Source organism: Ictalurus furcatus, chromosome 4 (genome assembly GCF_023375685.1).
Source record: "Ictalurus furcatus strain D&B chromosome 4, Billie_1.0, whole genome shotgun sequence".
NCBI classification, from domain to species: domain Eukaryota; kingdom Metazoa; phylum Chordata; class Actinopteri; order Siluriformes; family Ictaluridae; genus Ictalurus; species Ictalurus furcatus.
The window spans coordinates 13,812,567-13,826,680 of NC_071258.1; the positions used below are offsets into that span (position 1 = coordinate 13,812,567).

Genomic DNA, 14,114 nt, shown 5'->3' on the forward strand with positions numbered 1-14,114 from the left:
ACCAATCACTGATCACTGTTTGTCCTAGCCTCACACTCTTTGTTCTTCATTTTAAACTCTTCTGGGAGATACTTACAAGTAATGAAAGCAAGTAACTGTTCCCTTCATGATGATTCAAATTATTTAAGAAATAAATTATAATAAATATTTTCCTTATGTGTGCGATTGTCCTCATTTTCACCCACATTTCTCATTTCTGTTACACCCCAGTCTAGGGTTGGGGCTGATAACAGAAAGGTAAGGTGAAAATGAACACAATGATATAAGTGATCTTTTATGAGATATATTGTAGATTATATTTGTCAGTGGGATTGCTTCATATAAACTATAAAAATAATAACAATATGCAATCTAATAATACAACTAACTAACGCCAGGGGGCGCAGATGTTAAAGTAAATAAACATTAAACAGATTAGGCACAAATGCCAACATTTTCATACACAACAGACTGTAGAGTTTGCACATAATGTTGTGGAAAAACAAACAAAAAACACTGAGTGAGTGACAGTTCTGTGGGTGGAAACACCTTGTTGAGAGAGGTAAGAGAGGTCAGAGGAAAATGGCCAGATTGGTTTGAGCTCCCAGGAAGGATATAATAACTCATATAATCACTCTTTACAACTATGGTGAGCAGAAAAGTATCTCAGCATGCACAAAACATTAACCTTGAGATGGATGAGCTACAAGAACTGAAGACCACATTGGGTTCCACTCCTCTTAGCCAAGAATAGGAATCTGAGTCTATCAAGGACACAGACTCACCCAAACTGGACAGTAAAAAAAAATTACACGGTTGTTTTCCAGTCTTTAGCAGTCCAGTTTGGGTGAGTCTCTGCCATGATAGCCTTAAATTCTTGTTCTTTCCTCACAGGAGTGGAACCTGATGTGGTCTTCTGCTGTTGCAGCCCATCCACTTCAAGGTTTGATGTGTTGTATGCTCAATCAGTGGAATCAGTACAATCAGTGGTTGTAACGCTATAAAATGTATAAGTGAGGAAAATACTTATGCAAGGCACTGCCAGCTGTCATACATGTGTGTGTATATATATATATATATATATATATATATATATATATATAGCCCTTGTGTCTAGTGCTGACTCACTCTCTGTTCTTACCACAACTATCAGGGAAAAAACACCCCTCCAAAAATTTTATAAATAAACAAACAGAATGAGCAATAGAGTAGGGGTTCTTTTGTTTGTGCGTTAAATACTTATAGGCTTCCTTACCCACAAAATACTTGGTTCAGCTCGGTAAGGGCTTGAAATTTATGAGAATTTGCTTATTTAAATATATTAATTCATAACTTTTCTAGTCTTTAGTAAAGCCTGCAGATCCGCAGTTGCCATTTCAACATCTCGGCATACCAACATACACACAGATGTTCACAGGTGGACTATGTTTGTGCCTCTAAGTGTGTCTTGCAGGTTCCTGTTCTTAAACCATATCCACTGACATTCTGTGGAAAAAGGTGAGGAGGACATGTCAGGAGAAGATTGAATGTTATCTGAGCTGCATGTATCCTTACAAATCTTACATCAATTTCACGACTCTATCAGCAGCCTCGTTAGCAGGAAACTTACATAGCCATAATTGTTGATTAGTTATTGTGACAAGGAATTTTCAAGTGTCCTTCCAAACTGTGGAAGTGGTAATTTGCTGTTTGGAATGATATCACTGGCAGATTTGGTAATATAATATACTCTAATCCAATCTGCAGGTGGGCATGGTGTTTTAGTGGTTAGCACGTTTGCCTTGCAGCTCCAGGGTTGGGGGTTCGATTCCTGCCTCCACTTTGTCTGAGTGCAGTTTGCATGTTCTCCCAGTGCTTTGGGGGCTTCCTCCGGGAACTTTGGTTTTTCCTCCCGCAGCCCAAAGACATGCATTGTAGGCTGATTGGCATCTCCAAATTGTCCGTAGTGTGTGAATGTGCCCTGTGATGGGTTGGCATCCCGCCCAGCGTGTTCCCCACCTTGTGCCCTAAGTCTCCTGGGATAGGCTACCCGCGACCCTCTGTAGGATAAATGGTATGGAAGATGGATGGATATAATCTTTAATAAATGTCATGGCAGTGTAATATCATGTGGTGACATTTAATACTGTTATCTCACACAAGCCTAGTTACAGTGCTTGTTTAACTATAGTGCCCAGTGCACTATAACTATCAAAAGATCAGGTCTGTCCTGAGGAATACTTTCTTCCTGTGTCATTCCACTTTATTACACAGAACTTTATTTATGGACTTTAATATTGTGAATTCTTTATATTACCGGATTTCTTGAGTTAATACTGATGTCTGGTGAAAATTTCATGTGAATAACCTCCTTGGAAATATATTTACTGAAAACAATGTTGAAGCATCCAATACTTATTTCCCCCAAATGTAGCTCAACTCAAGAACCCTATACAGTAAAAAATGTTCTTGACAAGAAGAAGGCTCTTTGCAGAACCTATGGTGCTGTAAAGAACCATTAAAGAACCTATATTTTTAAGAGGGTACTTGCAATTTTTATTCATTGTTGGCTGTTTACCAGAAGGCAGCAGCAGCAACATCCTACAGGTTTTGCCAGAGTGTTTCACACAGTTTCAGATTCCGGTATACACTCAAATTGGGCATCCACTGCTACTAAAGATTATACACAATCAACAACAGACTCCATCTTTCCACTGATATTTACTTACAGAAAGGAAATATATATTATACACAAATAACACACTTTTCTATTGACATTGATTACTGTATATTGTGTTTCATGCATATGTGATGATGAAAGACTGGATCTGACTGTTTTCTGCATTTTGTGGCATAATTCAAGATCTGCGTAGCTGTACCAGAGTGATGTTGGCCAGGCGCCCAAGGACACCTGCCCACGCCTGCTGCTGACTCTCTTGCCTCTTCTCACGGACCTGGTAGGCTGAATAGATGATTCCCAAGATGAGTGTCTCAAAATGATCCTCATTAAAGGACTGTGCTTCCTCTTCAAGCATGACCAGCAATTCCTCCATCCATTCCTCCATCGCTGGCACAGTTTTAGGTATGTCATCATTTATAAGGCTTAAGAAAACTCGTCCCTGCCTCATAGACGCAATTTCTTGGTCCCGCATTCCAACATTGTTGTCTTCATCAATCACAAGTCCACTCAGTAAAAACTAGGATGAACAGAGTGGTGTCAATTAAATATTTTCTTATATATCCTTTAACACTCCAGTATTCTTCTTAACACACCTTAATCAACTTTGCATTCTCATTTGTCTTGGAGAATCCTCATGACCATGTTCCAGTACTTTACTAGCTCAAGTTAGATAACCCTTGGAGACCCGAGCAATTGAGCCTACATTACTTTTTTACAATTAAAAAAAAACTTGTCTTTTAGTTATGCAAGTGCCACTCGTGTGACTTTCCAGACAATGGAGGCAATGGATGTTATAAACAGTATTGGAATGTAAAAACTATTTTAAAATGTATGCAGTACAGTGTCTAATCCTGAAATATGTTCTTTAATTTTAACATTAGCATCACTTAATGGTATTAAGATCCTACCTCATATAGCAAGTCGGCATCCCTGACAGTGGTGATTAAAGTTGGGTGTTTTCCTTGGGAAATAGCCAATGTACCTGCACACAAGGTTTATTTATTAAATCTCTTTTAAACTGTTAAACTTCCATGAGGCAGACATTCATAAATGTCAGAATTAAGGAACTTCAAAAACATAAACATGAATAAATATTTAATGCATAAATAACTAAATTGACACCTGCTATTTCCTTTGATCAGTGAAATTAAGTTATTTGTCAATGATTCAACCCATTTCTGCCCACAAGGTCAGTGGACATATTATTTAGTAGGGGTGTATCATAAATCAATTATCATCAATTATAACTGATTATAATTGACAATAAATCTATCGCTATCTAAAAACAACAGACAACTGGAGTGTAAAAAATAATTCATGTTTTTAAACTGGTATGTAAATAGGCTAGCAAGGTTGTCCATAACTCTGACACTTAAAATAGTCCTTCGTTGTCATCATCATTCATGAATTAGTGATAGTTTCTGAACAAAAGTGGTCACATATCGACCACAGGCTACTATCATATCAAATTCAGTGGTCTCATTAAATATCAAACCATTGCCTTATGAATCTAAACCATATCACATCACAGTAGATTCAGTGGAATCATCAAATATATTGTAGAATCATTGTATTTAAAATGGAAAAGTTATTGTGAAGCATGGAAGCTTGAGATTTGCATTTTGTACTATTTAGTACAATAGTGAGCCCAGTATCACACCTTAACTTATGAATGAACGGCATCACAGAAGTTACTTTTGTCCAAGACAATTTAGGACATAGGGTGTTAGTTAGTTAGTTAGTTAGTTAGTTACAGTTACATTTATACAGTGCTTTTCTAGACACTCAAAGCACTTTACACTGTATGGGGGAAATCTCCTCAACCACCACCAGTGTGTAGCATCCACCTGGAGGATGTGACATCAGCCATAGTGCACAAGAACGCCAAACACACATCAGCTATTAGTGGACAGGAGGGGAAAGTGATGTATAGACAATAGACAATACAGCTCGTTTTGTGACTGTACGTCATTCCCTTCAAATGCTATTGAGCTGTAAATTATGGTATATTTTGTCTATGAGCCCATTCCATAGTGAAATACATGGCAATTTTTACATATGATTTCATAGTTTATTTGACTAAATATCACAAATTTAAAAGGTGTGCATCATACCTAACACCTAGTTGAACACTTTATAGTTGTTTTTATGACTGTAAGTCATTCCCTTCAAAGGCTATTGAAGTTAGAAACGTGTATACCAATGTCGTATGTAACTTTAGAGACGGTCCGTTCATTTGCTCATATATTGAGAATATCGATCGTCCAACGTCAAGCCAACTTTATGCCAGTGAATTTCGCCAGGACACCGGGGTATTCTCCTGATAGGGTGGTATTTTTTGGGACACCGGGGTATTCTCCTGATAGGGTGGTATTTATTCCAAAGAAAATTATTATTAAATAGAAAGATATAGATACTAAAATCTCTTTTGTCATTAATATAGCATAAAGCCCTAAAAATCAAAGTCTCTACTGGACAAAAAAAGTAACAAAAATGCAGTCAGTAAAGTTGAAGTTCAGTGCGTGATGACAAATGGCTGAGCCAACACTTGGCTGGATAACTGGGCAATGGAATGCTATGAATGCAGAACCAGTTTCATGGATGTGCAGCTTTGTTTCTATTTTAAAAAACAATCCCCCGGTTTTATACGTTATACCAAAATCTGTGCGTGTACAAGGTGCACAAATACAACAAGCTACAGGTCGTCAATACATTGATTTTTCAAATCCAGTCTGTAGGCTACAGAAGAATTTGAGAGCCTAAGTTTAACTGCCATGCCTTAGAAAACTGACAAAAAAGGCAACGTCACAAATGTAAAATAGGCAAAAGTTATAACTGTAAATTAGTACCTGAATATGTGTGCCAAAGGTCCCTGGAAATCACGAGACACAGAAGAACCCGTGCGAATTGAATGAGCTGCATTTTCCCCGACATTATCCTACTACAACATCTACACATCCGCCCTGTTTCAAGAGCTGGAGAAAAGCAGAGGCAGGATGTGCTTCAGGTTCAAATCCTCGGAGTGTCGTGTGTCGCAGTTGCTCTATCTGTTCTCGCATTGCTCCACCTGCGGAAAAACCCTCGTTTCAGCCAACCCTCAGTGGAAAATAATACTGACTCTAAGATATCAGTATGCAGGGCCTTGCATAAGTATTCGCCCCCTCCACATTTTGGTAGTGTTACAAGCTAGAACCGAAATGGACTTAAGTGGGATTATATATCATGAAGCTACACAAAATAGTCCATAATAGCTATTCAAGTGGGGGGGGGGGGGTGTAAATAATAAAAATTGCATTTTAATTATTTACAAATTAAAATGCAATTCTTGTGATTGCATAAGTATTCGCCCTCTAAATTAGTTAGGCTGCATAATTAAGTCACATTCTTAGTTTAATGTTTTGTGCAATAAAAGTACAGCTATGTCTGGACGGCCTCAGAGATTGTTAGAATGTCAAGACAAGGTTTTATTATCCATCTATCCATCCATCCATCCATCTATCGCCTACACAGAGTTGCGGGGCAGCCTGGAGCCTATCACAGGGGACTCGGGACACAAGGTGGGGGACACTCTGGACAAGGTGCCAACCCATCGCAAGCCATTCACACAATACGGACAATTTAGAGATGCCAGTCAGCCTACAGTGCATGTCTTTGGACTGGGGGAGGAAACCTGAGTGCCGGGAGGAAACCCCTGAAGCATGGGGAAGCTCCGCAAACACAGGGCAGAGGCAGGAATCAAACTTCCAACCCAGGAGGTGCGAGACAAACATGCTAACAACTAAGCCACCGTGCCCCCAGGTTTGATTATTGAAAAATAAAGCACCATTAAATCCATTATTAAACATGGAAAGAGCATGGCCCAACATTCCAAATGTCCAGTAAAATTTAGTAACTAGGTATAGAATTTATTAGCCCAAGAAGACAACCAAGAGATGTAGTCAAATCTTTCCAGATTGTAGTCAATCTTTCCAGCCTAAGTTAAAAAAACAAAAACTTCAGAGACAAAAGGGTTTGTAGATATAAAAAAAATAATCAAACTTTATTGAAACAACAAAGTGAGACAATCTGCAGAAAGTCTAAATTGTGCAAACACACACAAGCCCTTTTTTTTTATATACCTTTCTGCCACTGCAAACTCATCATAGATGGGGTTTTACATTTTCTCATTAAAAACAAACCAATCTCCTACCCCACAACTAATGCATGTCTATATGATATCTTAGATTTGTGGAGCAGTTAGTTGCTTTTCTTGAAAAAGTTTCTTAAAAAAAAAAAATAGTTTCACTCAGACAGAGTGTTTGTTTTTTGTTTTTCTCTGACCAAAATTCCCTTCTTATGTCTCACTGAGTTCTGTCCTAGCTGATATCTGACTTCCTTCCTGAGGCCCTATCCTAACTTGATCATTGGTATCGGGCCTCAAGGTTGTTCACTTACAAAAGCAGTTTCTGTGCAGAAAAGTACAAGATGGTACAGAAAAACAACTACTGTGCGGTAAGACAGAATTCATCTAACTCAGTACACACTTAAAATATAACTTGATTAGAAAGTGTTTTATGCTTCTAAAATATTGATTACACATATAAATTATGCATGTTCACTAATATTGATTATTAGCTTATGCTTCTTAATTCTAAATGTTGTTCATACATATTGATTGTACTTTACTAACATATGCAAATGTTAGTTACACATATTGATTACACTTTATCAATATATACTATAGAGGCCAAGGGTAACTCATGATGCTACCACCACCATGCCTCACTGTGCTCAAGGGAGCTATATACATATACACACCATGATATTTAACTAGTGATATCTTGTAATCTGTTTGCATAATTATTGGTGCCTTAACCACAACCAACTTTTTTTTAGATATTAGGCTATGCTTGTTTCATATACATTAGCAATTAAACACGAGTAGACTCTTGAAACAGTGTAATTGGATTATTTTTTAAAAGAAGACTCTCTTCTAGTGACAGACACCAGGTTGTGATTTAAAATCCCAGGACTACCTTGGGCCCTCAGTTGTATATTTGGATTGTTTTCCAGGTGCATATATTAAACACGTCCAGTATTTTAGCTGTAAAATCCTAAAAGCAATCCTGATACTCAATGCATGAAACAAACGAAAGCACCAGGGTCTGTTAATAAAGAAAACTGCTAGTGCTGATGTTGCTGCAATGACTGGCCTCCACCGCAACGTGGCAGCAGCGAGCTGCAAAAACACAGCCGGGTTCTCTGTCTGTCCCTTATATCAACATGTAGCATGCAAGATGTGGCTAATGAAAACACGCTTCATTGGAGAGCTGGCTAGTTGCAACTGAAAAGTGAATAACCCCGCAAGTACGCTAAACTGCTTTACAAATATTAACGTGTTTATTTCATGTATTATTGAGCTACAAGAATTTATTTGACGAACTACAGCTAGCGTTAGCTCCTTTTTTTGCTGGCTAGTCAATGGTAGCTAGGTATGTAACAGCTAGGTATGTAATAGTGGGCAAGCAGACATGAGTGTAGCTAATGAACTTAATATAATGAAAGACGAGGTTTATTTACGTTTCACTGGTTTGTGTGCTTCTGAGCTGCTGGTGTGACTAATCTAGTATATATCAGCTAGCACAGGAAGTAAAGTTTGCTTGGCCTGTGTGTGTGTGTGTGTGTGTGTGTGTGTGTGTGTGTGTGACAGTAAGCCGAAAATCTGTCACCTCACAGACCATGACTAGCTTCTCATATATGAGCACCTGTTGAAGAAGCAGATAGATCACAGGCTGTACTTGCTGGAGAAGCATTTCCACAATGAATAATGCATAATTAAATCAGCTGTAATTCTGTGTTTTCTCGTTGTACTGTTAGTTACTGAGGTGATTGATTGATCTTTAGTAGCCACTTTATCCTGCTCAGGGTTGTGGTGGAGCTGGCAAGAATACACACTCAAGTCCATTGCAGGGCACTGTGCATACACACAGAGACACACACACAAAAAAAGAATATGTACTTTCTGCCAGAATCCATTATCATTGAAACATGTTTTATTAGACTGTACTGGTCTTAACCCCGTGAGAAACCTTTTTTTATTAGTCAACATTGAGAAAATTTTAACAAAGTCAAACCTAATGCAATTTTGGAGTTTTCTCTGTGATCTGTGGCTTTCATATATTTATCCAGACGAGTAGATGTATATGTGGTCTGTAATGTTTCCACCAGACTAGACAGCTGCAGCCTACATCTGATGCCATGGAGTCGTGTGATGATGGAGGCCTCAACGTGGGTGCTTCCTCTATAGAGGAGAACTACTTCCAGGGCTACACATTTACAGACCGTTCGCATTCCAGCCGTGTTGTCAAGAGCATTATGGACCTGTGTTTGGAGGATGGCTTGTTTGCAGATGTCACCATCACTGTGGAAGGCAGAGAGTTCCTCCTGCATCGCCTAGTCCTTTCGGCCCAGAGCAGCTTCTTCAGGTCCATGTTCACCTCGAACCTCCGAGAAACTCACGATCGCCACATCGAGCTGAAAGATGTCAGCGCACCTGTCTTTCAGCTGCTGGTGGATTACATCTACCACGGCACCATCAAGCTACAGGTGGAAGACCTGCAAGACACCTACGAAATGGCTGACATGTACCAGCTCATGGCCCTGTTTGAGGAGTGCTCCCGCTTCCTCTCGCGAACCGTGGATGTCAAGAACTGTCTTCAGGTGAGTCAAGGAGAACTGTTCAACTGCTCCAAACCTCAAAAAGCAGTAGCACTGGCTAATTCAGATCTCTGTTTTAGGTGATGTGGTTGGCAGACAGACACAGTGACCAGGAGCTCTATACAGCAGCAAAACACTGTGCTAAAATTCATCTGGTACAGCTGCACCAGACAGAGGAGTTCCTCAACCTCCCTTTACGTCTCCTCATCGACATCATCAAAGGTGGGTGTTGTAGGACTGAAAAATGTTTTGCTTTCAGGTGTGGACAAACCATTCCAACAAAATAAGCAAAAGCAAAGAATCAAGTAACATAATTTAACACAGAAATATGACAAGCTGATTGTGTAATAATACAGACTATTGAAAAATAGCACGTACTTGGGCGGGCTAACTTTGTCTTTGATTCTGTCTTTGATTATATGTCTGGTGATGAGTCATATCCTGTTTTTGCACTAAACAAAAAGGCAGAAAGTTTTTGGTTAGCATTTCATCAGTGGGCTGAAGTGTTTTCACTCGCTTCAGGACATTTGCGACAGCTGGGTTATGAAGTTTGCTGGCAAGATTATAGTTGATTCCTCCCACCCTGGACACAATTCTTTCCATCCAATTCCCTCCAGTAGAAGATTCTGAACCATAAAAGCCAAAAAAACAACACTCCATGAACAGTTTTTCCTCCAGATCTGTGGCTCTCATTAACCATAGTGGACATCTTGCACTCTAGCTTGAAATGAATTCGGAAGCTATACACTGTTTCACGGTGTAAATATCTATATCGCACTGCAAATACAGTCAAGTCCATAAGTATTTGGACAGCGACACAGGGTCCCTTTATTTTCACAGTCTAATGTAATTGGGACAATCGATTAATATGCAGTTTCATGGCTAGGTGTGGCCTGTTTCCTCATTATTTCATGGTAAATGTAGGAGATTAAAAAGGTCTGGAGTTGATTCCAAGTGTTGAATTCTCAATATTCGATTCATGGATGTGTCCATGGAAGTGAAGGAAGCCATCCTTGGGCAGAGAAACCCAAAACTGACCTATCGGAGACATAGCAGGAACTTTACGAGTGGCCAAACCAACAATTTGGTACATTATTTAAAAAAAAAGGAAAGAACGGGTGAGCTCTGCAACACCAAAACGCCTGGAAGGCCACAGAAAACAACTAAAGTGGATGATTGCAGAATTCTTTCCTTGTTGAAGAAAACCTTCACAACATTTAGCCAAGTCAAGATAGTTGTTGTCAAAGTCTGCAATCAAGAGACGTCTTCATGAATGTAAATACAGACGGTTTACCTCAAGAATGAAACCACTGGTAACACTCAAGAACAGAAGATGTGGAAGATGTGAAGATGAAGATGTCAAACATGTGGAGGTAGTGCTATGGCAATTAAGAAAATTGTTACTGTTCAAATACTTATGGACCTGACTGAATGTATCATTGTGCAAATATCTATGTAACACTGAAACCTGTGTAATTATACAATGGAATATAGTCAGTTCTCACAGAAATGTATATGTTCACTATCCATTGTTAGTTTTCCTTCTTCTTCACAATGGCTTTTCTTATAAAGGTAGCTCCATTTTATCTGCATTTGTTTTCCTTCCCCTCTCCTTATTTACTATGTAATGGTCTGTGTAGTTTGGATAATCTGCTAGTGGGCAACACACCAACATGGTGACTGCATGTTGCTGTACTTTACTGTATCTTACTCGGGTTAGTAATGTGTAGTGAAATGAGTGGCTCTCAGTCATGGGACTCGTTATTGAAGCACAGCATCACACTGACTACATTAACGTCTTGCTTCTAACTTAGATGGTGTTCCAAGTTCCCAAAATCCAACTGCAGCAATCGAGTCTTGGATAAACCACAACAAAGTTGAACGAGAGGAGTTTGCAGATATGCTCTCTGATAGCCTAAAGGTATCACGTTTGATGTGTGTGTGTGTGTGTGTGTGTGTATGTGTGTGTGTGTGTGTGTGTGTGTGTATATATATATATATATATATATATATATATATATATATATATATATATATATATATATATATATAAAAATATAATATAATATAATATAATATAATATAAAAACGTAACGTGATGTTTTTTAGGCAGTAAACTACGATGCCCACATAACACAAGGTTTATTGAATGACTGTCAGAGCAACTAAGAAAGCAATGTCTTTTAAAATCTGGGTCTGTTCTGTTTCAGGAAATTGGAGAGAATGTACATATCTACCTTATAGGCAAGGAGGAGACCCGGACGCACTCGCTGGCTGTGTCGCTTCACTGTGCCGATGATGATGCCATCAGTGTGAGCGGCCAGAATAGCTTGTGCCATCAGATCACAGCGGCCTGCAAACATGGAGGCGACCTGTATGTAGTAGGCGGCTCCATCCCACGACGGATGTGGAAGTGTAATATGCGCACGATGGATTGGGAGCGGTGTGCGCCACTACCTCGTGACCGCTTGCACCACGCGTTGGTGTCCATAGCCTCTGAGGATGCCATCTATTCACTCGGGGGCAAGACGCTTCAGGACACGCTGTCCAACGGCGTCGTCTACTACACAGTGCGTGCCAACACGTGGACAGAGACCAGCAAGCTGGATACAGCTGTGTCCGGTGCTGCAGGGGTCCACCTCGACGGCATCATCTACCTTCTGGGTGGAGAAGAGAACGATGCCGACTTTTTTACCAGACCATCCCGCCTTATCCAGTGTTTTGACACAGCAGCGCAGAAGTGCCGCACCAAGCCGTACGTGCTGCCCTTTGCTGGCCGCATGCATGCCGCCGCCCACAAGGACCTGATCTTCGTGGTGGCCGAGGGTGACTCGCTGGTGTGCTACAACCCGCTGCTGGACAGCTTCACACGCCTGCGCTTCCCAGAGGTGTGGAGCTGCGTGCCCTCGCTCTGGAAGGTGGCCAGCTGCAACGGCTGTATTTATGTCTTCCGGGACAAATGCAAGAAAGGCGATGCCGACACGCTCAAGCTGAACCCAGCCACATCCGTTGTGTCCGTTATCAAAGGGATTAAAATCCTTCTCACAAACTGGCAGTTTGTTCTGGCCTGATGTTTAAGTGCCATTTTCACGGGGAATTGTGGACAATAGAACAGTTGCTGTGATGCTGAAGAATTTGTATTTTCAGTTACTCATTTGGCAGATGCTTTTATTCAAGGCGACTTACAATTGAGCTGAGCAGATAAGGGTTAAGGGCCTTGATCAAGGGTCCAGCAGTGACAGTTTGACAGCATTGGAATTCGAACTCTGAATTTTCCGATCAATAGTCCAGTGCCTCCACTGGCCACTGTATCGTGCCTGCACAAGTCAGTGTTTTTATCTTGAACGTTTATTCACTTGTGCTCACAATGCAGTGTTGAAAAGCCATGCAGAATTTGAATCAACTGAATCAACTCTACTGTGGCAATATAGACCTACCGTTCAGTGTCTAGTTTCACAGGGACTATATTATGAGCAGTAAAAACAAACCACCTTATGGTCTTATTACTGACACTAGAATGTCATGACCTGCTCTTATCAACTGTCCTGGAGTAAGAGTATGGACCATTGATCAGGTCACTCCTTTCGGTATAATCTTTAGTAAGATGTACAGTGCAAAACTGATGCTTGGTCATCATTCTTACTCCTAATTGTAATAAACAAGGGCCCTTTATTCAATTATAAGTATGCTGGGTAATTTGAATAGTTGACAGTGATTGTGTATGTCAAAGATTTTGTGCAGTCTACAGTGTTGTAAAGCTCACATGAGCCCACAGTTCGAAGGCTTCTGAGTGCAGCATTACAAGCTAGCTCTAGTCATCAGGCTGTATAAACCAATACAGGGGTGTCAAACTCATTTTAGGTAATCGTCCACGTTACACTTGGTCTAATGTCAGGTAGGGTGGAAATAATCCCTTTAGCACACCAGCCACAGCTCCTCTTCAACGTGTTCATTAACCAGCATTTATGATCAGACTGAAATTACTACAGAAAAAAACCAATCATTTCAACTTATGTGAATGCAGGTTTTCATTCCAGCCAAGCAGAAGCCACACCTGATCCCACCTGTTTAATCGTTGATTTTGGCTTTCATTAGACTCAGGTGTGGCTTCTGCGTGTGTGTGTATATATTTTATATATATATATATATATATATATATATATATATATATATATATATATATATATATATATATATATATATATATAATATATGTGTATATATATATATATATATATATATATATATATATATATATATATATACACACACATACAGTGCCTTACATTATTATTCACCAGCTTCAATTCTTCCTCATTGTAGGGTTACAACCTGGACTTGACATGGGCTTAAGTGGTATTTACCAGCAACAACAAAAAAACAACAATGTGTGACTGCTATTATTATTCTTCACCTTGTTTGCTGTGAAATTTTGGAAATGGCAGGGGTGGAAAAAGTACTGAGAAATTATACTTCAGTGAAAGTGCAGATAATGTCGAAGTATTCCAACACAAATGTACTCAAGTGAACGTAAAAAAAAAGTGCTACTTTTCATTGTACTTGATTAATTAAAAAGTAAATCTGTTTAGTTTTTTACTGATGAAACTGTTAATGTTTTCAGGTCAAAAGTTACTTGTATTACTTATATAAAACTGTAATAAGCAAATATGCCATTTTGCCAAAAAAAAAACCCTTAATTCACTTTCAGTAGGTTTACTGGTCATGCATGACTAATGCTACGTAGTTTGTTAATGAATTAATCAGAAGTAAAATATCATGT

General features: G+C 39.4%; 2 protein-coding genes across 2 annotated transcripts; one reads left to right on the forward strand and one right to left on the reverse strand.

The window, feature by feature from the left end:
• Positions 1-1,091: 1,091 nt before the first annotated feature.
• Positions 1,092-5,685, reverse strand: LOC128606231 (protein FAM180A). Its single transcript, XM_053622268.1, has 3 exons — positions 5,488-5,685; positions 3,547-3,620; positions 1,092-3,155 (listed from the first exon to the last, which is right to left on the reverse strand). The coding sequence occupies exons 1-3, from the start codon at positions 5,594-5,596 to the stop codon at positions 2,817-2,819; spliced, it is 522 nt and encodes a 173-aa protein (XP_053478243.1). The 5' UTR covers positions 5,597-5,685; the 3' UTR covers positions 1,092-2,816.
• Positions 5,686-7,703: 2,018 nt separating this feature from the next.
• On the forward strand, positions 7,704-13,451 carry kbtbd4 (kelch repeat and BTB (POZ) domain containing 4). The gene is made up of 5 exons (XM_053623075.1): positions 7,704-7,984; positions 8,846-9,337; positions 9,415-9,556; positions 11,149-11,255; positions 11,545-13,451. Exons 2-5 carry the CDS (start codon positions 8,876-8,878, stop codon positions 12,403-12,405), a joined length of 1,572 nt encoding a protein of 523 aa, XP_053479050.1. The 5' UTR covers positions 7,704-7,984; positions 8,846-8,875; the 3' UTR covers positions 12,406-13,451.
• Positions 13,452-14,114: the final 663 nt, after the last annotated feature.

Coding starts and splice junctions, on each gene's coding strand:
- LOC128606231 (XM_053622268.1), bottom strand. CDS start 5,596: ATGTGTAGATGTTGTAGTAGGATAATGTCGGGGAAAATGCAGCTCATT. Junction 3,621..5,487: donor CCTTTGGCACACATATTCAG/GTACTAATTTAC, acceptor CCTTGTGTGCAG/GTACATTGGCTATTTCCCAA. Junction 3,156..3,546: donor ATGCCGACTTGCTATATGAG/GTAGGATCTTAA, acceptor TGTTCATCCTAG/TTTTTACTGAGTGGACTTGT.
- kbtbd4 (XM_053623075.1), top strand. CDS start 8,876: ATGGAGTCGTGTGATGATGGAGGCCTCAACGTGGGTGCTTCCTCTATA. Junction 9,338..9,414: donor ATGTCAAGAACTGTCTTCAG/GTGAGTCAAGGA, acceptor TCTCTGTTTTAG/GTGATGTGGTTGGCAGACAG. Junction 11,256..11,544: donor TGCTCTCTGATAGCCTAAAG/GTATCACGTTTG, acceptor GTTCTGTTTCAG/GAAATTGGAGAGAATGTACA.